Here is a 25,755-nt window from a genome sequence, read left to right as displayed (position 1 = left end):
GGGTCAATCCATGCATAATGAAATTCTGGCTTGCATACATATCGACCCAGCTGGTAGACGTTGATAAGCTGGACTCGTGATCGGAGCAGGTTCACACGCACCTATGTGTACTACCGGAATTCACCTTCTAGTTGCATCTATCACTTTAAACGCATCGAAGCGAATAGTAACTCAGAGGATACCTACAATTCTTATCAAGAATAAGGTACTCCCTAAACTATTCAAGTTCTAATTTCAACTTCAGAATTAATACGAATATTCTTCGATCAATGAAAAGTAGAGGAATAGGAGAGAGGAATAGAAGGGATGGAGTCTAGAGAAGAATTCAATAAGAAGAATAAGGAGACAACCGATCGTCGAAGCTTCGCGTCGATCCGCAATCGTGCATTGTTCCAGCGAAGCCTGGAGGGATGGTTAGAAAACGAACCTGCCCCATTTGTTCGACGTCAGGTGTCTAAACGAGGCGATCAAAACAGTAGCCCTTTTCCTCTCTCTTTCTCTCGCAGAGCGGCATTCTTCTATCCGCGCGTGAGCGGTGCATGGAAAGAAGAATGCAGTTTCTTTCTAGCAGCTGCATCAGAGGCCGTCTCGGGATTCCTCTTCCTTTTCTGTGCCGGTCGGATGCGCTCGAGAGGTGGCTTCGCAACGGGAGGATCGATCCGCGTCCTTGAATACAGAAGGCCTGGATCCCTGGGAAGGGCGGACTGTTTACTTTGTAACAATCTCGGGACTCGGTCTCTCGGTCGGCTGCATTTTTATGCGTCTGCATTAGCCTTAATCGCTATATTATGAGGCATCGTGTGGTCCCGGGACGTGTATTGGTGATCAGCGAACGGTTGATCATTCCTGTTGTTCTTCTATCGAAGATCTATCGCTTCCCCCAACGCCATTTTGCCGATCAGAATGGTCTAGCTCGCTTATATATTACACGGAGATGAGCAGTTAGCTGACTACCTGCAAGTTAACCCCCTGCGGCCGGATGCCACCGTAATGGCGACTTCAGGCTTTGACATCTAGCTCAAAAACTGCAATAGAATAATTTAACTACAATTATTTCTCCGAGAAGACTAATGATTTATACTAAAGCGTCCATATTCGCAGGACATTAGGATAATTATTATAAGTTCCATAAATATACAAACTTATGAGTAAGGAATATTATGGTAACACCTTTATCGTTGCATCTCAATTTGTCAAATTTTGCTTCGCGTTCTTCGTTATGCAACTCGGTCGATAATGTTAATACGATAGAATAGAGGTGCTGTTACTATAGCTACTCAATCAAGCATCACGAGTGGACTACTCCCATGTACTCTACATTAATGCAGCTTGTAGCTAGCCAGCCGACTTCTCATCTGCCTATAATACACAGACAGCGATCATCTCGCCGCTTCCCACACCCTTGACCTAGCCAGACACTCCATGAATACGTTTGAATATTCAAGAGGCGACGTTCTCTAACCCTCGGTTACTTTGTTACGTTTGAGACCCTTGCCGGTCACCGTCAGCATTTATCACGTCGCCCGACCATTCCGTTCCCTCCGGAGTACCGAAAGAGCGCCACTGAAAAAACCAGTCGTGAAAATTAGTGGACCCGCAGTACCTCTCTCGCTCTCTCCCTCCTGGGATCGAATGAGCATCCGTGAGTGGCTCTCCGATTTATTCATATACGCGGGCCCCTCTAACACGACAAAAATGCAGAGGGAGCGCAGACTTCGATCTCCAGCGTTAGATAGACAGCCCTCGTTGATCGAGCACGCTTATTTTTTCTGGCTCGCATTTGCGGCATATTAAATCGCTACATTGTATAATCTGATCAGCTTCCAGATACAGGTAAAATCTATTAGCATATTTTAGCTTGGACAGCTCTTAACGTTGTTTAGAGGACTGTCCTTTAAGACTGTGCATCTGGATTCTAATATATGTAGATTCGTTGCGCGATCTGTTTGCTCGTGTCTCGTTTGTAACGTCTTCGGCCGACGTTTCCGAAGTCGGAGCGGAGAATGAAGTGAAATTAACTTCAATGTTGTACGCAGGGCACGATGAAAGGGAACGGAGTTTCTAAGCCGGTAATTTTTCGGTCTCGTGAAGGTTGGTCTGGCGGTGAACACGTTTCAAGCGTCAGCTTGGCCAGAGATAGGTGTAACCGAGCAACTGGCATTATTAGATTAATAGAACGTGTCGGGTCGTGGCGGCAAACTGGGTCTCGGGGTCTCGGTTTCGCACATAACCGACCGATCTAACGTCGCCGCGCGCTGGTAGCCGCGACGACGTCACCGGAGAACGCGGTGCACCCGGTGAAAGTCTCGGGCCTGCGGAAAATGTGCGGTCGCGAACGGTCGGCGGTTGCGCGAGCCCCGGCGCCGATTGCAAGAGAACACGAAATTGTCGATCGGGGCCACCTGTTCTGTGCCACTGAGGCGACCGGATTAGCGGTAACGCTTTTTTCTCCCGCAAGAAATGCCCTGGTTTCGACCGCGTTGTCCGGGGACTGATTTATTCGCGGTGGCAGCTGAATTCTCGGACCCCCGGTTGAAACTTTGTGTTGGCTTCTAATGTGTCGTTCGATCGTCGGTGCTGTTAATTTACCAGAAGTGGCGTTAACTTTTCCGCTACCAGAGTTGGAGGATATTTCGTTTGCTATGCCGCATTTGCGGTATTCTTTTTTGTATAATTAATACGCGTAGATTTCTGACGAAACTAATTATATTCTACTCTGACGTTATAGAAAAAATACTTTGAAACAGTATGATCTTCAATCTTACTCCTAATCATTCGATTCTACATTAAAATTCCAAGAGACGTAACTAGACGAGTTTCAAGGAAATTCCATGTGATCGAACACTGAATAAAATCTTTGATTTCCGTGTACACCTGATCGCCACGTTACGAAGCGCTATCAAAATTACGATAACAACCGAAGAACAGCGTGGCTCGCACGTGCGTCGTCTGAATACGATTTGCAATCGGGCTGAGAGTTTAGTAGGTGACTCCGTTTGCAATTGGTCTCTGCGCGTGGTGTACTCCATTTAAAAGTTTCCACACCTGCGCGTTCTTGCAAACGCTCTTACACGTTTCAATCCAATCAGGAATAATATGATATTCAACGAGAATGAGTATTATAAACACCGTTCGACGAAAAATCGTGATAAAAACGAAACTTTGCGATCGTTGGCGGCGCGAGATCGAAGCAAACCGATTGGACCGTTTCAGGGCGAAAAAAAAAGTGGAACGTGCGTGGATTAGATCGGCCACGCTTCGATCGCGACACTTTCTCCTTCGATTCTGGATTGCGGGCGGTTAATTTTACTTCCTTAGAAAGCTCAACCTTCCAGGCGCGACGCGGCGCGGCGCCAACGTCTCGCGCTGAAACGTAACGCCGCTGATCATTTTTCTCGACGCTTACGATTAAACTTCCCTGCACTTCGCGTGATCGTTGCACGGTTGCAAAGACCACGCCGGCCGCGTCACTTTCTCTTTCACCGCTTGATTGAGAACGATCGCTCTCGGGTTCGGAAGTTGTTGCATTTTTCATCGACCCACGGCTCCGACTTCCTCGGATTTCATTCGCGAGCCGGCCAATCGGGAGCGCGATTAGTTATAAGCGATCTCCAGTCGGAACGATCCGATCTTCTGCGGACCCTACGGCCGCTAGATCGATCGGAGAACCGGTGGACTTGATATTCACGGCGTTTAACATGCAACCCTGAACCAGTCAGGTACTTCTCGTAGATCTACTGAATTGTCAATACGCGTACACGGCTATTCCCGTAGAGGACGCGGCCGAAGAGCGAGTAAGGGAACTTAACACGGGAGAAGCACACGTTCACGGACGGCACCTACGGCTACTCCGCGAGGAGCAGCACGTGGTTCGCGCACACACGTGCTGGCCGCGGTCTCAACTTCGCGCTGATTCTAAATTTACTGCCTCGCGCAATGCAGGCGGACCCCGGTGTCCTCTTTCACTTGCATCGTGCGCGATTTCGCGACGAAATTGCACGCGAGTCACCTGCCGCACGTTTCGAAGCCGCCCTCGCGGAAGTGGCTGATGCTTCAACCTGGAAAGCGTGCGTGCCGGATTATAGCGAAGCGAAGAAGAGAGCGAAGCAGAAAGACGAGCTGCGAAGCTGGCAATGCGGTAATAGTTGAAATTTCATTTGATATTTTAGCGGAATATTTGAAAATATCAAAAGGTTTAAAAGCCTGCTATAATTGCTCATTATCAGCCGAATGTTCTGGATCGCCTTGATCAGCAGAAATGTGTTTCTTTCTAGCTATATCGCTGTCGTCACCGCTCACCAATGCTGTTCTCGACTTTTCGTCATCGTTTCCAATTTTCCTTTATATTCCTTCATGTTGCATTATCAGAACGAAATTCTAATGATATGATACAACAGCGGAAAGCTCTCACGTAACGAGATGGTTAGAACGACGATCTCTAGCCAGACCCATAAGCGAATCAAAAAAGACACGCGCCAGCGTGTTTAAAATCGAAAAGCGTATCCGAGCTGCGATCCCCCGACATATAATGGAGCCCCTCAGGCCTGTTCCTGAAAAAAATATCATCGTTGACCATGAAGTAGAAACGGAGACGACTGAGAAGCTTGAAACTGTATTCTGCGTGATTCCACGAGATAGCCACGCCGTCGAGACTCGCGAGTAGGTTCTCAAGCGTGGACTGCTGACGTTTTCACGGTCCCGGCAGATGAATTTGCATTGTGATCTCGCGGATCCAAGCTGCTAAATACCGCTCGGGTGTAACGAAATCGCCGAGCCTGACGTTGAATGGGAACGGCGCGCACCGGTCGACCGGACAGCCTAATTAATTAAAATACCGGGCGGAACGGTGTTTATCGGAGCGCGAACGTCGCGATCGGTCCAGCTGAAAGCGGGAAAGTTATGTCACCAGTGGCGTAATGAGACCGCGTTATGCCGAAAGGCCGGCATTTGCGTATGCTTGAATCCGCGATAGCCATTTCGTCTACGTGTTATGCCAGATTTGAATTTTCAGGTCGAAAAATCCGGCCGACACGCTGTATGGAGATCTAAGGATCTGGGCTTCGGGGTCCCACCTTGCGCGAGACTGAACCGCTTGCCGTGATCTTGCTCGATCCGGGACTTGATCTTTTACATAGAAACGCTCGCTCGTTGTAGTCATTTCGAAAATTCCGTTCGAGTACCATCGAAAATGGCGAACGTGTCTTTCGTCTTTAATTCAGCGAGTTGTACAGAATATCTGGAGACGTTCAGGAGGATCTTTCGAGACGGTTCTGCATTGAGGTCGCCCGATTCTGCTCGCGTTCCGATTTTGTCGAGACGTTCGCGAGAGTTCCTCGGTGCTCCAATTTTCCAGAAGTTACGGTTTTCAGCGGCGGTAGAATTCGAGGTAAAAAGGCATTACCGATACAGAAGGAGCGGCTGATAAGGATCGCGAATCGGCCTAAGAATAGCGGTACTTTCTTTTTGCTCCACTGACTGGATCCGCCATGGCGTAACAGGACGCCGTTGAATAACGCTACCGATTTTGTTTTCGTGATCGGGAATCGGGGCGGCTCGAATGTCTGTCGGTCGATCAAAACAATCCGGGATTCCCGGGCTCCGGAGATCGGAAAACGGCTGCTCGCTGATAACTCCTTCCCCCGAAAAAAACCGAAAAACAAATAAACTCCGCGCCGATGTCGTCGTGTTGTCCCCGTGGCGACGAGAGATAAAAGTGAGAGGGAGGGAAGGCGAAAAAATAGAAACGGCGGAGGCGAACCGTGAGAAAAGGGAGCGTCCGCGCTTCACGGGGCCGCGATTCAGTACGCTAACGAATCTCCTCTATCATAAAATTCAAACGGCACCCGGCGATGAGCCCAGTCTTTGATCGGACAAAATAAAGGTTTCGTCCAGCCGCAAAAAGTAGTCGGCCTTACTCGGCGTACAGGTGTACTCAAAACCTTCTCCATACGAATTGTAGCTAATGCCGATATGAGTATGGAATGTTCAAGGCCGTGGTTCTGTGGGCAGCCTCGGGGGAAGAGCACAGGGCTCCCGTGGAACTTGAAACAACCATCGAACCTGCTTTCCTAATTTCCTGGCCGACGATTCGGCCGCGCCGAATCCCGCTCGACACTTTCATTATCACCGAAACGCTTTTTACGAAGGCCTACAAAAACGAAACAGGATTTGAGAATTTCGTGGACCGAACGGAGACGACCGTTCCCCTTTTTTCTAATGTTAGTTGAAACCCTACGATGAAGATAACTCTCGTTGTTCTAGTTTCATTAATTGCTGTCTGTTTTCTTTTCTCGTTTCATTAATTCGCGTTTGTATTCTTGTTCCAGTTCGATTAATTGGATTCACTATTGCCACGGTTTAATCGATCAACGAGTTGAAAGCAGAAGAAGAATGGAGCACTGTAATTTCTCAACGAGATCGAGGAAACGCGTGGATCAGCTACAGCGAGACATAACGGGAAACCACGAAGACAATGACGGGCCATAGAGGCGAAATGTTTAGGGAAAGAACCAGAAGACACGTACCGATCGGTTTCACGGGTATGCTAATCGATTCCCGACGAATCGTTGGATCGATTTCGTTTCGGTGACCTGGATCAGCTCGTGGTCTGGCTCGTGCCAGGACGAAATTCACGATATCCTGAACGTATTGCTTGTTTCCTTTAAAGTATTTTAAATATATAATAATCTTATTGAATATACGATTCTATTAGCAGAACTTCGAACTTGTATCGAATGACACAAATCATTTTCGATTCGAAAATTGTACAAATGCATCAAAAGGAAAATTCAGCGGTGTATACATGCTTTATCCCTCGGTCTAAGTGGGATAATAGAAAAGTGAGGTTCGTTTCTTGAACGAAACGTCTCGTGCTCGGCACCGATCGCTGATGTTTCAGGACGCAGCGATGCCGACGGCAATAGGCGATTCCAGCGCGCAAGTGATCCTTACTGGGAAAACGGTGATCGCGTTCCGCGCCGCGTAAACCTCCATAGGCGGCGATGAAAGAGAAATGGCAGGAGAAAGGAGCGGAGGGGGAAAGCGGCGGCTGGTGGGGAGCCAGTAAAGGTGATTCACGTGTTTCCTTTTACATCTGATATTTAAATGCGACATGCACCGTTAAAATCGTTCAAGCCCTAAACTAGAACTCGACTGCCGGCTTCCTGTCTGACTTTTCAGGAACGTTAATCACTAATCAGCTACTTCACCCTTAATCGTGAGAGAGAAATCGTACAATAGATAAAAAGAATCTGGAACGACGATTAAAGAATCGGAAGCTTGATCGTTTGTAACTTCCCAGTTAAGAAATTTGAAGGGAATAAAGATTGTAATCATTCGGGGGTACATTTTCCAATAGAAAAGTTTCCGAATGCTTCGTTGTCATTGCTGCTGGCAGTGTTACCGTTAAAAAATAAAAATGGCGCGGAGCAATGGGGATTGAAGAGATATATGGTTCCGATACGGTAAAATCTCGACCTTACCTCGATCAAAACAAAGCGAATCAATCGAACGATCAGTTCCCGAAGCAAATGAAGTCCTTTCTGCATAAACACGTAGGTCACGCAGAAAGAGAAATGGCGTGTGAAGCTCGGAGGAAGGGGGCAATACGGTTAAGAAAAAGAGGGGTGGCAAGAAGAGTGGTGGGCAAAAGGTGATCCACGTGTTTCGCAGATTTTTCTTCGCGTGATCGACTTTCAAATTTTGCCCGCCCGATGCGCCGCAGAATTTCGTCAAGCGGCGAAATTAGAATGCGAAACCGGCCGATCGGCTGTTTATGATCAGTTCCCGTATGATTTCGGCGAAATTCGCATCCGCTTTCCGAAGCACGTTTAACAGGAATCATCGAAAGTCTCTTGGATCAGATGTTATCGCGAGTCGAGGGGAGGGAAATTTCGAGGAAGTCTCGATCGTGATTTCACGGTGAATTCGATCGTGACGCCGAGGACGAGTCGCCTCGTCGAAATGACGAGATCGTTAATCAGTATCGCCATACGATATTCCTTCGGTTTCTAAACAATTCGAGAAAGGGAAAACGGACACGCGCGGCGATCCTTTTATTCGCTGACGTTCAAGGAACTGCGAACGGAGACGAGCGAAATGTTTCTGTGAATTGATACTTCAATTGATGTTCTAATTATTCTAAGAACAGTATAATAAGCTGAGGGGAGGAAAAAAGGGAATTCCAAATTGTTGAAACCCTTTTCTATAAAAAGCTGAACGATATATTACAAGCTTAAATACTAGAAAAGGAGGAAACTATTGATTGATCTTTCGTTATTTCAATAATTATATTACCTGTTCATAATTTTCAATTTTAAATAATAAAGTCTGATACTGCCAATACGATGGCGCTCATACTGGAAGGGTTGAATTCTATTCGTTAATATATTACAACCTCAGATACTAGAAAAAGAGAAAACTGTTAATTGATCTTTCGTTATTTCAATAATTATATTACCTGTTCGTAATTTTCAATTTGAAATATCAAAGTCTGATATTGACAATACGACAGCACTCATACTACAAGGGTTAAATACGATTCGTTAAAGTGGAAGAGCATCTGTAGCAGAATACCGAGATGGAATGAGAGGTGAATTACGGTACGAACAATAGATACGAGAACGATAATGGTATGCGGGATTTGCCTGAATAAAATGCAGAATTCTTCCCTCTAAGGGCGAGGTCACCGTGACGGACTCTGTCGGTTGCATAGCCGGCTGGTTCACTCGTTGGTGGGGGTCCACGCGGTACCGCAGGAAGTGACAATGTTATTCAAATGTATGGAAAACCCGCAGCCGATACAACTTATGGTTGCCTATATCGCGCTCGAATCAGTGATGATCTATAAAGAATAAATGAATCGGAAGTCTCGGGGACGCGACGCAACTTCGCCGCCGTTTGATTCCCTCAGTCACTCCAGACTTTTCCGAGTGACACGTCTGCGCCTCGCTTTTTACCCGACATTCTTTCGTCCACGAGCTGCCGGACGTGTTCATTCAAATTTCTGGACTCCCCTTTCGTTTTCTCAAACGGCATCGCGTGTTGCCTGAATAAAATTTTCTTCAATGAAATTTTCCTGAATGAATAATTCAGAGTCGTCGCAGCTACTCGAGGATCCGTAGCCGTAACCTTTTCATTCGATAAATTCATTGTTTCGGACCTTTACAAGCCTGGCCAATATTCGTGTACGAAATGTGGCGTGGAAATATTAAATAATGAAAAGAGGTCAGTGATTCTCGCACGGATTCTAGGTTTCTCCTCTATACTTCGCCGAATACGATATCGTTATGCAACAAGGTGCAGTTAGCAACCAAGCGACTGGTTGCTACGATTTGCTGCAGCGTCCTCCTTTCCGTTACACAGTTGCTCGGAGCTGCGCAGAAACTGCTTCGTCCGGTGATCTTGATACGAAACAACATGCAACCGCGTTTTCCCCTGTTCACTGCAATTACAAAATGATCCTCTTCCTTGATAACTATGCATCCGTGGCATATTTTACTGTGCCGTCGCGATAAAACAGGCGTTGGAATAAAGGTTTACGAAATTCTTACATTACGTTAGACCCAGTGAAACTATTTATTAGAAAAGATTCATTTGTATCAGATATCGATTTTTAAAAACTTGCTGAACATCTATCAGCGGCGAGTATTAATTCGCGACGATCTCGATCTCAATCGATGGAGGCAGTGGATTTTCGAGTTTTCCAGTCTCGAATTCGGATTCTCGGGTGGCAGTTTCGACACGTTGAGCTTCCCTTGGCCTACAAAATAGACGACTTTCGATAAGGATGACACGTTGTCATAGGTCGGCTGAATAGTTCATTATACTTGCTGATCGGCAGGCCTGATCGTGATCCGTCGCAGCGTGGATCTTCGATAATTTATACAAAATTGCGCCATGCCCTTAGAATGATGACAGGGTTACGTTGTCATAGGTCAGCCGACCGACTGATTATACTTGCTAATTGCCCTCCTTTCTTCTTTTTTCTCCCCTTTTTGCAACATGCTCCTCCGCGATCCACGTGACTATGTTCTCGATATAGTTGTCTCCGGTACACGTGGACGCCGCCGAGCTTTACGATTTCCCAAAAAAATCGTCGAACCTTGTTGCACAAGATCGAGGTTGTCGGTTACGATCGAATCCTAACGACTCAACGGTGTTGCTCAGCTCTTTGTTGCAAAACCGTGAACTGTAGAAAATCCATCTATCGGTCCAATCACACGTGTCAATGATACAAACGAAAGTATTCTAGATACTCGATGTTACACGGAATCTTAAGACGATCGAATTACTTCAAATGTATCGAGCAAATATTTCTTACATCGATTTCAGTCAAAATCCAACATCTTCTCACACGATCAGTGGAAACTATGGAGAAATAAAATTGCCTTTATTTAGTAAAAATCGTGTTTTAATTCGTTTAGATTTGAAGAAGCAAGAATCCCCTATTTCCAGCGAGATTCGAATAACGAATTTTCATCATCCGAGTAGATATATGTTAAAAAAGATCCAGAGCCGTATGCCGGATCAGCTGACGGGTGGATTACACTTTAAAATGGGGCCGGTAGTTCAATTTCGATCAGCGTGGATCTTCCGGCGCGGGGCTCTTTAAATCGGACGAATTTCGTACGGCCAGAAAACGCTTCACGGCCGATCGCGGATTCAAAGCGTATTCAAATACGATTCCGCCTCCTCCGTCTTAGGCCGCGGCGATCCTTAATTCTCAAGGAGAAGAAGCTGGCCACCCACGGCTGCTTTGCGTTTCAAAAGCTCGCACCGGGCTGAATAAAAGTGAGAGAGAAAGAGAGAAAGAGACAGGGAGAGGGAGAGAGAAGACGAGCGAGAGACAGGAGAGCCGGTCAGCAGCGTCGAGGTGGAAAGGGGAAGCTGGCAATTACATAATGCATTCGAATCTGTGATTCGTGCGTGCGGCGTCGCGATCTCCGTGTGTCCGTACACGAAAGGGATCTCTCGGTGTGCGTGATGGGCGATCCTCGAGGTCACGGTCACCAGGCGTCTTGCGAGGAACGAATTTTATCCGCGCCCAAAAATTTCGGATCCCGTCCTTTTTACTTCGAAACGTGTTTCTTCCACTTCTTCTCCTCGAATAATTTTTGCTCGATAAAATTCATTGAAATTCGAATGAAACGAATTGCTTCGACGAATCTAAGTACAGTATAAGTATATTAATTTATAGTAATATAGATGCAGGGAAGTGTAAATTGAGAAAATGAGAAGTTACCCGAAGTGAGATCTAATATTCATGAGAGGTTTCGATTGAACTTTCATAGATACCGTATACAGTTTATTGGTTCAATATCGAAACAGTGTCGACATTCATCGAGATTCTTTATCAGAGTTTCCCGTATGTATACCGAATTTCCGAAGGACCATCCGGAGCAGCTGATCTTCGCAATCAAGGTCGCGAGATATACATCTCGAAGTAAATTTAGTCCCGGTTGAATATTTTTACCGCTTCTCTTGAAATTCTAATCCCTCTAGCCTTTTAATCCCCTTATAGTCTCCTTCGCGGACGCTTAAATAATTCAACACCGTGCGTGTATGCGTGTCTCCGTTATTTCGCGGCGATCGGCCGGCGAAAACGAGAAGACCGACCGCGTTCCGCGGGCAGAGATTTGTTTTTCCGGTTCCAGGCCGCGGGGTCCGCGGAGAGATTGTCGGTTTTTGCGTCGGGGTAGCAGCGTGCACGCTGGACTGGAACCGACGAGCTCGCAGAAAAAAAAGTGATTGAAAGCTAGGTGAACTCGGTTTAGAAGCGAGCGAGAGGCTGATCGTCGAGGTCATGGTCACGCGCCGGCTCATGGAAACCGAGAGACGCGATACGAAATTGTTCTCCAGTCATTGAATCGCTTTATCGTAACGAAAATCCGTATCGCCGCACCAAGTGTCTCACCGTTTCGTTCTCCATAGTGTCGCAAGCCCCGTTTGACCCTCTCTCCTAAACGTTGAGCGCATTAACACGTTGAACGCTGCACGATTTCATAGAGCAAAATACACAAAATGAAAAAAATATAATACTAAATCATTTGATTGAATTGCGTTGTTATTATTGCACATTCATCTAGCTGAACATCGCCACATTAGGCAGCATTATTTATAATATAGAGATATTTCTAAATAATCGTCGTTTAATTGATTGAATTACAGTAATTCGATTTGTTTGGGGGTCACCGGTGGCACCCACGGCATACAACTTGTTGACAACAGTTCGACAAGGGAACAAGATTCGATTAATGAATGAATTTTAATTGAATTCTTATTTTCTAGTGAAACGCGTAATGGAATAGGGTTTCTATCGGAATTTAGAATAGGTTCTGGGAAGAATTCAATGTGTAATTGAGAGTATCGATTGTTCGTGATCGTTCTTCGTGGGTCTTACATTTCGGAAACGAACGATCGATGGATCATCGATAGAAGAAAGTCTCGTGTTGCACGATATCGGTGCACCGAAAACCCGCTGTCGCTCACGTTGCTATCGCCAGAAGCAGCAGTGTCCTATTACGCGGCGTCAAGGTATCTACGCGTGTAACTTCCTTGTAATCTTCTCGGCTTTCTGTGTCAGCATACGCCGAGCGTTCCGCAAATATTATCCGGTGGAAGTGCACTGTCACTAACGACGATCGGAATGTAGTCACGCGTACACGCGTATTTTTGGACGGACGACCAATAACAGTAATACGAGACTCGGGTTTCTGACAAAAATGCATTTGCAACCATCGATGCGACTGGTTTCTATCCGGAGCAAATATTATTTTCACCTATTCACCTGGAGACGCGGCGCGATCTACGACCGACCCATTTCGGAGACAAAATATTTCACGAGAGACAACTGGTTGATTAGATTCTCGCGAATCTCTTATCTATCACAGATAAGCTTACACAACTATTCTGAAAACTCCTGCAATCCACTAGTATTCATGGTAGTTATTTATTTTGCTACCTATTCATTAGAATCTAATTGAGAAGTAGACGCCACAGGAAAATGAGAAAAAGGAAATTTGTAGTGCACAAACAAACGTTCTAATAGTAACAATATAATGGTCCCATATTAGGTAGATAATTCCACGGTAATTAAGGGTTAACGAGGCTCGCCGGTGTTTCAGAGCAGACGTCGAGCGGGATCGATCCTCTATAATGTAACGTGGAGCATCTGATTTCCACACGGGACGAGGTAGCCGCCGTCGTCTCACGGCGAAGAAAACTGCGCAGGAAGGCGCGTCTGAGAAAAAAAGATGGGACGACCGTGTTGCTCGGATATGGAGCTGTGGTGCAATTTCCCGTTTCCGTCGACCCTGTGGCCGCAACGCGGCGCGGCATCGGAGTCGTCTACTTCTCGCCTCCTCTCTCCGCGGGAACGAAATCTCGTATGCGGTAATACGGTCGTAATCTATTTTAATTCCGACCACCTGATATTTTGCATCGTCCTCGCCCGATGAATAAAACAGCAGGAACGAACAGAGGGAAACACCGACCAAGATTAATATTTCATTTTTTGCTTCCTTTTTCTCGGACGCCGATATCTCCCGACGCTCCCCCTGGAACCTTGGCTTGATTATCTCGACACGGTAACACAGAGAATCCTTTGCGAAAGGAGGGGGAGGGGGAAAGGAGGCGTGGAACGGGGAGGAATTAACGGCAACGGAGAACGAATAATTCGAGCGGCGTCGAGTCGAACGGAATATACGTTTCCAATTCTCGCTATCCCCTTTTATATCCGCTAATTGGGAATAATTCGTCACCTCTGGCTGGTCTTAATTACCCACCGGTTACTCTGGGAGAATTTACAGCTTCGTCGACGCTCCAATTTACGGAAAGTATGTATCTTTACAAAAATTAATTGAATCAGGCACCTTGCGAATTTCTTTCGCAATGTATACAGTTATCGGGTAGTTTGTGGAAGTATAATTATCAATGCCTAAAGGGTTTTTTAATCGAATTTTCAACTGCAACAGGAATCATAATTCTGAATCAGTAAATTATATTCAGTGACATAATTATTTGCGGACTATTAAGCCTAGATTACTAAACTGTATCTAACACTTGTTCCTCAGACGTAAATAGATACAGCAATCATTTCAACGAAAGATCAGTGATTCACGGTTAACATGTTGATTGCCACGAAAAACACCAACGTTTTATATATCGCTTATTCTCTCTATAGCGAAGATAAGAAGGAATAGTTATTAATTAATTGGTATACCAATTTTCACGTAACACTATCAATAGTTATTCAAGCTACTAGTTATTTGCGATTATTCCTGTAATTTGAAAGCTCCGGTCATCGTTGATCACCTTGGCAGTCACCGTGTTAATAACTGTCCGGCAGCTAAAGCGTTAACAACGCATATAATTGCTCACGCAAAAGATAACAGTTACCGAAACGGTCCGGCATTGGAGAACGATCGGCGGGCTGCCCTTGGCAGTGGCTTAAACCAGGTGTCCGTGACGAAGAGACCGCCTGCTGGCAGACCGCGGCAGAAAATGGAAAAACGAAATCATCTGTTATCATCTGGGGTGAAAAGACAAAGAGGGGGAGAACGGAGGCGACTAGCTGCGCAGAAAGACGCGCCTTTGCGAGAGAGTAGACGACCGGGGTTCGCCTTGAGGGGGCAAGAGAAAAAAAAAGAGGATGCGGGTCGGTCTCGCTGAAGTACTTCGCGACCGAGCCGATTTCCCGTTTCCATCGATCCCGGATTCGTCGCGACGCGTTGCGGATCGCCGCGCCGTGCCTTTTTCCGCTGAGTTATGTTGATAGCATTCATTCACGAACATCATCGCCGGCTCCGGCTCGAAAGCCAAGTGGAAAAGCAAATAGCATCGGGGGGGCATCCAGACGTAATGAAAGCAAAGCGAGGTGCCCGAAGAATAGATACGAGATGGAGATACCCTATAAACAAAGTAACTGATTGTGAGTCTACCCCCCTTCTAATCAGGTGCGCTCTCCCCATAGAACGTTCTGGAATCGACGGGATCCGGGGTTCGACTACAGATGGTATACAGAATCAAAGTTTTCGCTGTTCGAAGTTTGCTAGTACAGGTAGCCCCCCTCCTACAACACGGTTTCGCTCTAACATGATGAGAAAATTGCGTAAACTCTTGTATAACACCGTACTTCTACAGCACTAGATAACATGATTTCTGTTCAACATATTTAAAAACTAAATTACCTTAGAATAATGACGGGAAAGTCGATGAGGCTCATGAGATCCTATGTTAAGGTAGATGTTTGGCTTTGTTATGACATGCTGGGTATTTTGTAAATTTTTGGTTATGTTCATTGGTAATATTGCAGTTGATTAATGTGTAAGTATAATGCTCGTTGTTGAAGAATGTTTTTGAATAAGTTAGAAGAGGAGTTACGTGTTAAACTATGATTGAACGGAGAATCAAGGAAATATCGAACAAACGAAAGCTGCACGGCGTAAGTTACCATGACGAGCTTCTTGTGTTTGCAGCCGGCGGCCATGACGAAACAGGTTTTCGCGAATTTCGAATAAACCGTGGATTCGTCGCTGGTTTAACTTCGATAACAAACTATTGATCAAGTCGGACGTACCTTTTAGAGATGATGGAGGAGCAGTGCGAGCATTTTCTGTCGGGCTCCGTGGAGAAGAGGCTTTCAAGTGAATCCGGGCTCGACGTTTCCGGCAGTGGTGCGTCGTTGCTTGAAACGGAATCGAATGACACGGTTAGAAATCAACAGCATAATTAATTTGAATTAAAAACTGTATAATAGAACGAACAAACCTTTTAGAAGATTAATAATTACGAATTATTGAAAATATTCGGAAATTTCAAAAATAGTATCGAGGGATCATTTTTAGTTTGGAAATAGATGGTTATATATACGGACAAATTACTTAGCATCTTTGCTAATAAAATATCTTTGGAAATATTAGGAAAAGCTTCTGTTTGTGTTTCCAAAGGCTCTCGAGGATTCGTTGGTAGATTTGGACGTGGCTGCCTCGCAGCTGCCAAAGACCGAATGCGCAACCAACGATCAAGACTCCATCGGTGAACCAATTTCAGATTCCATACCAGAACTGGAAAACCAAGACAGTCCCAGCTGGCTGTCATGCTTCGATTGTGACGCGATCTTTGATGTGACTTGCGAGAATCTGTCCTATTACAACTCGACGAAAGCGGAGAAGGACAGCGACAGTGATTTCGATGACACGCTGATCTTTGACGTTGAGGAAGGCGAGACCACAGGCTTGTCGTGCAGATGCTGCGAGGGTTCTTGCTGCGAACGATTCGCCGCCGACGTCAGCGAGTCCGTTGGTAACGAATTTATCGTCGAGAAAGTCTCTACGATCGAGATAAAATACGATCAGAGCGATTCAACGAAAACTGTTCCAAATATTACTGACGTAAACGACAGTATTAATGATGGAAACTGTGGTTGTCGCTCAGAAAACGAAAATAACGAAGATGAAGAGAAAAGTATCGATGAATTTGATATGAATAATCGATTAATAAACTGTAAGAACCATGGACAAGAAAATAGAATGAGTATTTGCGAGATTAAAGCAAAAGAAATCGAGAGAAAGCAGGAAAAAGATGATCACGACTCTTCCAGCGACTCTGACGATGATGTCAAGAAACTGATATACTCCTGTCCCAATGCAAGTGCATCCTCTTACATCGAATTCAGGGAGAACATTAAGGAACCTGAATTCGAAGCGAGGATACTGAATCCTGAAGCAACGATGGTCGAAACGAGCGAGATCACAGAAGTATCTCAACTCCCGGATACTGAGAACCGCGATTCGGAAGAGGAAAAGGAAAACTTTATTGCGCGAGGATCAAGAAATATCGTATCAACGGAGAATTATCTCGAGAAGTTAGCAGAGATCACGGTGTCCAGTAGTCCGAAGACGGAGGAAGAAGCGCGAGAGACATTGAAGAGGATCGCCGAAGGCAAAGCGGAAATAGAGAGCAGGAAGAACGAGGCATTGAAGGATCTGTCGCTGGAGTTTAACGAGGTTGTGCGGCTGGTCGCGGAACAGAAAGCTTTAGAGGAGAAAAGTCCGTCGCTTGGGGGAGTGTCCGGCGAGAACGATGAGTCCGACGGAAGTTTAAGCGAGCTGGATGGAGCACCGGGAAATCTTGAGATGCCTTTGACGAAGAACGAGGTGGCGGAAAGTTTCAGGATCAAAAGTGTGCCGAAAGATGCCGTCGAAGAGGAGCAGAACCGCGAAGAGCTATTGCAAGAGTGTCTGAAGATTATCTCGGCAGCGGAGGACTCCGAGAATGCCGAGGAAGAAATTAGCGGTGGGAAAAAGGAGGCCAAGCCCGAAGTAGACGTCGAAGAGGAGAAGAGCAAGGTAGCAGAAATTTTCACGGTAATATCCTCCGAAATATCCCGAGAGAACGTAGATCTCGACGGGACAGTTGTTGATACGAGTTCAAAAGAAACTGAAACTCCGAAGCCGGCGGAAGAGGATGTTGGCAACATCGTTAAGGACATAATCGCTGATACCGAAGACTCCCTGTTCTGGCAGTTGCCCAAGGAACCGGAGAGAACGTACATCAAGGGGAAGGTGTACGACTTCGACGAGAAGAAACACGGTGTCAGGTACAATTGAAAGCCCGGTGAAGCGTCGGGGAAAGCTAGACATTGTTCTTTTTTGCGGTATGACGACTTCGCGTTTAGTAAAGTGAACGGTGTTTGATCGCAGAATGACGGAGGTGTTCCTGCAGAAGCATTGCAAGCTGAATAAACTTTTTCAGACACCGTACTTGAACGATGTGTTGTATCTGCATTATAAAGGTGAATTTTCCATGTAAAAGAATGTGTCTCGTATAAATTTATTAATGATATATTAATTGGAAATCTATCAGTAAACTGTACGAATACCAACGCTTATTACCCAATAACTGTTTTGAAAGAAAAGGAACTAGGCCCGTTAAGCATTCCCTCATATTTCAATTTTAAAGTTATAGAACTTTGTAAATACATTCCAAAACTGAACCCGTTAACTGCCACGAGAATTTAATTTTGCGTAACAATACATATTTTTTCATAACAAAGACAAATGGTATTAGAAATAATTATTAATGGCTTGGTACCACAGTACACGTGTTCCAGTATCATCTAGCCGTTTGTGTTACTAAATATTTTTATTCGATGTATTTCCTTATTGTAATTGTATCTAAGCAATTTCGAAGCTCCGGTCACCGATGACCACCGTGACAGTGAACGTGTTAACTGAGTCGCAGTTTCATAAAATGGCAATAAAAGATATTCCAAAAATATATTTAGACACAAATATCTTCGATCGATTATGGTATAAATACTTTTATTCGAAATTGTCATGTTAGGTTTCTCCTTCATCGAGAACCTGGAGAAGTACACGGGTCTGAAGTGTCTATGGCTGGAGAACAACGGGATCCGCGAGATCGCCAATCTGGAGAATCAGGCCGAGCTGCGCTGCCTTTACCTGCAGAACAATCTCATCAACAAAATCGAGAACCTCGAGCACCAGACGAAGCTGGACACTCTGAACCTCTCGTACAACGTTATACAGAGGATCGAGAATCTCGGTGATCCGAGCAAGCCCGCCGCGGGTATCCACGCGAGTGACCTTGACCTTGACGTGCTCCTTCTTTGCTTGTAGATAGCCTGAAGTTCCTGAATAGTCTGAACCTGTCGCACAACTACCTGCAACACGCCGCCGACATCGAGCATCTCCGACTGCTGGAAAGCCTCTCGGTGCTGGATATTTCTCACAACAGGATCGACACCGAAGACGTCGTTAACGTGAGTCCGTTATGTCTCATTAATCGTTCCGCCTCTGGCGTATGATGTAACGCGAAGTTTTGCCAAAGGGGATATAACATTCTGTGGCGAGAGCCGCTGCGAACTCGACGTAGAAAGCGTTCCCGTCGTATAGACAAGGATGAAATATTGCCGGGTGATTTTTAGCGAACACGAATGCTTTGAATTTTGTTTAATTATCATGTTATGGTCTTTATTATACGAATTTCACGCGGGAACATTTTGTAGAATATAAAGAAAAGTGCGGCTGTTTGAAACATTGATCTGAAAGCTAAAAAAAGAAGAGGCAAAATAGAACTTACGGTTTAATTGATAGATTATTCAGATTTTTAAGTTATTATATTTCCCGTAAATATCGTTGGGTGTACGTGAGAGGTATATTAATTGTGTCAAGCGAATTAATCGGTTAGACGTGTAATTTTTTCGCAGATATTAGGCTACATGAAGGAATTGCGGGTCGTGTCGTTAATGGGTAATCCAGTGATTAAGACGATTAAGCTGTACCGAAAGACGATGATCCTGAAGTGTAAGAATCTCAACTATCTGGACGACAGGCCGGTGTTCCAGCGGGATCGCGCCTGCGCAGAAGCTTGGTAGGTCACGATCAGTTTCGAGTCGCGATTCAAAAGTGAGAACGTGCGTTAGATGCGAAGAGGATTCCGTGTTCGATGTTAAAAACTAACAAAACTGTCACCGACGGCAGGATGCGCGGAGGTCCGAGCGAGGAGGAGGCCGAGAGGAAGCGTTGGATCCAAGCGGAGCAGCAGAAAATCAACGACAGCGTGCAAGGTAAATAATAAACAAAAATAAAAACCGAGATTTCCGTTGATCGTTTTCGTGCTCCGGTTTGGACGTTCAGTTTGAGACCAGATTACTTTAGAGGCAAACGCTAAAACAGCCTTTTGATCTATTATTTTCAATTGGCCTCTGTTTACTCTGTGGACCTGGTGGATCCGCCCTCGAAAGCCCTGATAAACAAAAGGAAGCTGTACAAACCGGTCGGGACGTCCGAAAAGGAGGCGGAGGATAAGAAGAAGACGAAGGAGGACGAAGAAGTAGCCAAGCTTGTGTGCACGAGCAACCAACTGGTAAGAACTAGTTTTGTCAAGGTCTGGTACAGAATTCGTGCTTCGAATAATATCACCCATCGGCCCCATCGACTATTTGATCATTCACCACGTGAAACCCCCTCATGCCGGCTTGATGAACCTTCAAGCTCAACCTGGAGAAGAAGAACAAGTCGGCCGTCTCATCCTCCTCCGGCTCGTCAGCGTCCTCGTCATCGGACGAAGAGGTGGAGAACGAACAGGAGGACGATGGAACGGGGCAAAAAGGAGCCGAGAAAAGTGACGGAAGGAGGCCAATGGCGGAGGAAGAAAGGAAAGCCACCGGGGAGCTTTTGTTGCCCTGGAGAACGCAGGTAGCTTTTCGGTTTCACGCTTATCTCCTTAAGATCTCTCCTAAGATAATCATCTCTTCGAATGCTTTGAACTGGGAGACTCAATTTTCATTTTACCTAATGTCAAATTTCTTTTTTTTTTTTAATTCATTTTCTATTTTCTATTTTCTAAAGTTTTTCACCCTTCGAAAAATCTGTAGATCAACTTGCCGGCAGTTCTCAGTCCGTTCGAATATTCTTTTTCCCTTTCTGTTCTCGTTTTACGCGTTGCTTTAAGATTGATGTAATGGTCGAGCTGCACCGGTTCAACGTTTGATTTTCCTTTTGCAAGACGTCGAGGAGCAACCCGCCACCTGCGAAATTGATAGAAGAAATAACGGAGGGCCGGGAGTACGTGGCTGGCGACGCCGAACGGAAGAGGCTCGGGAAGCAAATTTTGGACGAGCGGAGGAGCGCAGAGGATCCGCCGGGTGGTTACGCTCTGGGAAGAGAACTGGCCCATTACGAGAAACTTGTCCTGGAGACGAGCAACGAGACCGAAATTACACCGCGATCTTGCGCGAACGAGCAGAAGAACGACGATAGTAAATTACATGTCCGATTCCGAATACGATCATGACGACAAGAAGCAATTCGTCGCGGCCCACGAAATATTTCGGCCGATGCGTTACGCGTTTCGTACTCTTTTTAGCCCGCTCGGGGGCTGGAGCTGACTGCTGATGTTCACTTCTTCTTTTTTTTCTCTCTTTACGATTTCAGCGAGCGGAGATGGGAAACTGCTCGCGAACGACGGGGTTTCCTGTAACACTTTCGGGACCGGGGATAATGAAACGCCGAAGGAAACGAGGGCCACCGACAGCGCGGACAATGAGACCATTTATAAAGATATTTTGGACGATTATCGAAGAAAAGGCGATCCCCATCCATTGAGCGGCCGACTGACCAGCATACGGGAGGACATGAAAGAGTTTTGCGCCGGTATGGACAAGTTCGTCGAGAATAATAAAATCGTGTTCGAGAACGGCGATGTCAAAGGATTCTGGGGCGAGGCGGACGTCAATTCGCGGAGCACCGCGGACCGGCACGAAGAAAAACGATCCTCCGCGCCGGTTAAGGGGAAGGATGAGTTCAGATGGTGGAGCACAAAGGAGAGGAAGCTGAAGATTGCGGAAATTATGAGAAAAAGGGAAGAGGAATCGGGGATCAGTGCTGAAGAGAAGAAAGGGGAACCAGAAGGTACATCAAGTGCCCGAAAAATTGAGATTATCGATGATGCACCGGAGAAAAATCTGAAAGATACGGTTTCTAGAGAGACTAAAGAGGGAAACGAGGGAGTTTATGATCTGTTGAACCTGAAGGAGTGTCCTAAAATTCTAGTGCACGACGTGAAATCGTATCATAATGACAAAGACGACGCGGCGCTCTGCGAACCCACGAAAACCGAATCGAAAGAAGAACCGGCTGTTGCAGCTTTTCAGTCTCTGTTCGATGAACTGGATTCTAGGGATCGGAGAAACGTGAAACGCGAGAAGTCGCACAGCTTTCACGAATTGTTCGTTATAGATGAATCCGAAGAGTCTGTCGAGGAGACGCGCGAAGGCAGTAATTTGAACAGGTGCGCCTCTTCAGCTTCGGTTTCTTTAGAGATCGTAAGATCAAAAAGTAATCGAGAATCGATTAAAAAGGAGCCTGTTCGAGTGAAAATTGCGGAAGCGACTAAGTTAACTAATTCAGATGAAGATGAATCGGACAATGAATCTGTGAAAACTGTGATCAACCTTTACGAAGGATCCGCCAAGTCCGATCAGAAACGAGAAACTACAAAGAATCCAGTGAACTTTTCAGACAGTAGCACGCTTGGATGTTTGCCCAAGCTTTCAGAAACTGTAAAACTACAGAAGAATGACCAGGGCTCTGGTAGACAAGCTTTAGATACACCAGTGACATCCCCGCAAGATGAAAAGTGGAGTCAAACTTCGAAAACGCGTAAAAGGCTGCACGACAATGAATGCATGGACCCAGCTAGCAAGAAATCGCATCTGATCGAGGAAGCGGATTCGGAAAAGGGTTCAACTGGTTGTAAAAGTAGCAACGATATAGCTGAAAGATGCAGACAACACGCGAAGAAAGAAGCAAAGAAGTTCATGCAAAAGGAATCCCCTCTGATCGACAGGTGCATAAAAGACTTGATCGCGAAAAGTAAAGTTGAAGACAATTGGAGATTTCGGAGTCGCGATCATGAAGAGTTTTTGACTTGCACAGCTATGGGTTTGTCTTCGTCGAACACTTCTACTTTCCGAGTTCCAGATAAGTCTCTCAAAGCAGACTCTGTGGAGGACCGATCTCAAGAAACAGCGTCCGTTTCCAATGTCTCTGGTAAATATAAAAGTATCTAGAAACCATAACGGATGATTTCTTTTATTCGAATTGTATGATTTCTATTATTTACGGGTAATTACTTTGCGCACAGATGTTCAGTCGATAGCTCAGCTTCTACAACAATCCAAAACCGTTGAAAGACACGGTAAATCGATGTCAAAGAACGAGGCGGATCTCTATAAAGACTTCTGCGAGCACTTGGACCGGCTGAACGATAAAAGGAAGCTGCTGATCGAGCCCGATTTCATGAAGAACTCTGTGATAGATCACGAGGAAAAGAAACACGACGCTCTATCGCCAAGGGAGACCAAACAGTCGAAGAAGAAACAAACAAAGCCATTGATCGAGGTGATTTCGCAGGAATCGACGAATGTACACGAGATTGAAGAACTTGAAGATGATCCTGAAGACTCTACGATGGATCCTGCGTTGAAAGAGAGAATACTGAAGTGCATAAGTACGCCGAAAAGCGAGCAGCAAATCGAAAAGGGGAGAAAATCGGCGGAGAAGTTGATGAAGATTTCTAGAGAAGCTATGGCTGCGGGGAAATCTCTTTTACAAGAGTCACCGAACAGTTGTAGAGTTAGTACTCTGCGTTTTTAGGTTGAATGCATTTCTTGTATCTTTTCTTTATTTATTTTTTTTTAAGAATGTTATAGTTTTATGTTAGGGATTCTTTGACATTTTGTTTTGAAATTCTCTTTGAAAATCTTATTTGAAGTTAATGCTTACCAGTTTCGCATGCCTCCAGTGAGATCATCAGTATTCGTTGGTGCTTTCAGCAACTCGACGACAGCAGAGTATTCTTCAGGAACTTGCTGAAAGAGGATGCTGAGGAGGAAACGAAGGAAATCAGTTCGGCCGATAAAAGGGACGTGGAAACTGAAAGAAAAGAAACAGAAGTTTTGCAAGATGAGAATACACAGATGGATGAGAAGCCAGTAGTACTTTCAGTCGAGGATATCGATAAACGAGAATACGGAGTTTTGGACAGGGAACAAGAGAACAGCGGACAAACGAGGAAAAGCTTAGAGATGCAGATTATTCAGAAAACTGAAAGCGCCTTGCTGAAAGTCAGTGACAGGAACGACCTAAAATTTAACGGTCCCCGTTTGTTGCAGTAAGAAACAATTCATGCGTACAATCGTCGTAGGTTGTGTAAGTTAAAATGCATCGAGCTCTCTATTTCTTTCTCTTGTATTGAAATAAATAATATTGCGTTTCGATACTTCGTCATTCACCGAAACTACCAGCGAGAAAGTCGGATCTTTCGTATGAAAAACAGCTACAAGCAAAAGTGCATCAGCGTCCAATGGAATTCCGTACCCGTGCTTCGCGAGGTTTAGCCGTTGACAATGTCTCCTTTGAAAAAAGAACTGTTTACTCTCGAAAAGCAAAGAAAAGAAAAAGAAGAAGCGTCTCTCGCGATAACGATCAACCGAAACGGCGGATGGCGCAAAGTAGACAGAGCCTTCTACTACGTACACTTTATTTTTTTCTTTTTTGTCCACACTCACATCAATTATATAATAATAATAACGATGATGGCGGTGATCCGGTGAACTGTAATTTAATAGTAAGAATAATTAATCCGTAATTATGTATAATGACGATATCGGTCTGCTTGCAAACGAAACAATAGTCACCGACGTTTCTTACGTTCGTCGTCGTTCCCGGGGACGCACGGCGGAATTCTCTCTGCCGGAGAGCGCTTCTGCCCGTGTCTCCCGCAAAAGCTTGGCGAAAAGCTCATTTATGACACTTTATACGTTTATATAGGATGACATCGGAACGAAATATCCCCTCTTCTGTCGCGTTCTCGCGTCGAACCGTTTTCTCCCCGGCTTATCTAGATTTTCTGCGTTTTATTCCCTGCTGTCGACGTCGTCCATTTTGTTTCCGTTCGACCATTTCCCTTTCCGTTCGTTCGACTCGTTTATACGCCACATACACTATTATACGATTTTTCATTCTGTTCGCGTGCACTTAAGAACTATACCTCACTGCTCTCTGGCTCACTGCAGGAAGTAAAGAAACGTACAGATACATGATACTCCACTGTCTCTATAATTATTACAATAATAGATTTATAAATGTCCCAATCGCCCGTTCCCATTCGTTCTTTCTTTCTCCTACTCTTTCTCTCTTGGTCAATCTCTCCCTCTCTCGCGCGCAATCAGGCAAAAATCGAACGTCCACACTCAGTCGTAGAATTCATCGTACAGCGTTCTTTTGCTCTCGCACACGCACGCATTCGGTTGCTCCCTAATTGTAAGTTATTTCCTGGACTTATACCGGGTGCCGGGGAAGTGGCGATCGGCGATCGGAATGATTAGAAAGGAAGGTGTTCGCGCGTGCACACGGCGCACCGTTTTCAGCGGTTCTTGATGAGAGGGACGATCTAAAATTTAGAGGATCGCCGATCGAAAGTTCGCCGAGCATCCCGCCGGTACACGTCTCTTTGGGCTTAATATCCTCACTTATTATCGTATTGTTATAGTGTCGGTTGCTGTTTACTTCTGTCGCGGTTAATTAATTTATGTAATGCATGACAGCCCTTAACACGTTTACGTTACAGAGAGAGTTACCTTAAACGTCTACGCTTTTTTTTCTGTTAGTATTAAAGAGTTTCGTCGACTCGCTTGAAAAGAAAAGAACAGGAAAAAGGAAACATTTCGGGAAGCTCGTCGCTCAGAATTTTTCGATTTCTCCCATTTTCCCCCGGCCCGGGGGAGGATTATTCGGTTCTTCTCTAGCGATCCGGAAGCGCGACGGCGACTTCGCGGGCAAGAGGGACGAGAGATTCTTCTTCGTCGGTCCACGGGTGTCTCGTTGCGGTTCGGGTTAAAAATTCGATACGACGGATGGAAAACGCGCGAGAAAAAACGTCCCTCGAATTTGCAATCATGGAAAACGAGAGGAAACCAACGGAAAATTATCTTCTTTCAAGGGGTGGAGGGGGGAGAGAAAAATTACTCTCTTGCGATTAGTATCTTCGAACAGCCATCGTTCGAGCGCTTGTCAGTCTTCTTTATTCTAGTCCGAGAAAAATAACGCCGATCTCGTTGATTCTTCGCGTACTCTTGTTCCCTATTTTTAGACGAGCCTTCGCGCTCGTCGGTCCGCCTTTATTGTGCAAAGATAATGCAAGCGGCTCGTGCACTTTTCTGCCGGT

General features: G+C 45.5%; 1 protein-coding gene and 1 long non-coding RNA gene across 2 annotated transcripts; one reads left to right on the top strand and one right to left on the bottom strand.

Moving 5' to 3' along the window:
* Positions 1-10,135: 10,135 nt before the first annotated feature.
* On the bottom strand, positions 10,136-23,343 carry LOC143175311 (uncharacterized). Its single transcript, XR_013000141.1, has 4 exons — positions 23,313-23,343; positions 15,578-15,685; positions 10,322-10,368; positions 10,136-10,204 (listed from the first exon to the last, which is right to left on the bottom strand). It is a non-coding gene; the product is annotated as an uncharacterized LOC143175311 (long non-coding RNA).
* Positions 15,595-23,898, top strand: LOC116433787 (uncharacterized). Its single transcript, XM_076374058.1, has 13 exons — positions 15,595-15,709; positions 15,948-17,599; positions 17,703-17,794; positions 18,346-18,567; positions 18,642-18,784; positions 19,232-19,395; positions 19,506-19,591; positions 19,769-19,890; positions 20,019-20,222; positions 20,533-20,785; positions 20,961-22,577; positions 22,672-23,162; positions 23,363-23,898. Exons 2-13 carry the CDS (start codon positions 16,482-16,484, stop codon positions 23,702-23,704), a joined length of 4,854 nt encoding a protein of 1,617 aa, XP_076230173.1. The 5' UTR covers positions 15,595-15,709; positions 15,948-16,481; the 3' UTR covers positions 23,705-23,898.
* The last annotated feature ends 1,857 nt before the right edge of the window (positions 23,899-25,755 follow it).

This window comes from Nomia melanderi, chromosome 14 (genome assembly GCF_051020985.1).
Source record: "Nomia melanderi isolate GNS246 chromosome 14, iyNomMela1, whole genome shotgun sequence".
NCBI lineage: Eukaryota > Metazoa > Arthropoda > Insecta > Hymenoptera > Halictidae > Nomia > Nomia melanderi.
The sequence above is the reverse complement of the archived record's forward strand: the minus strand, read 5'-3'. Positions and strand labels throughout refer to the sequence as shown.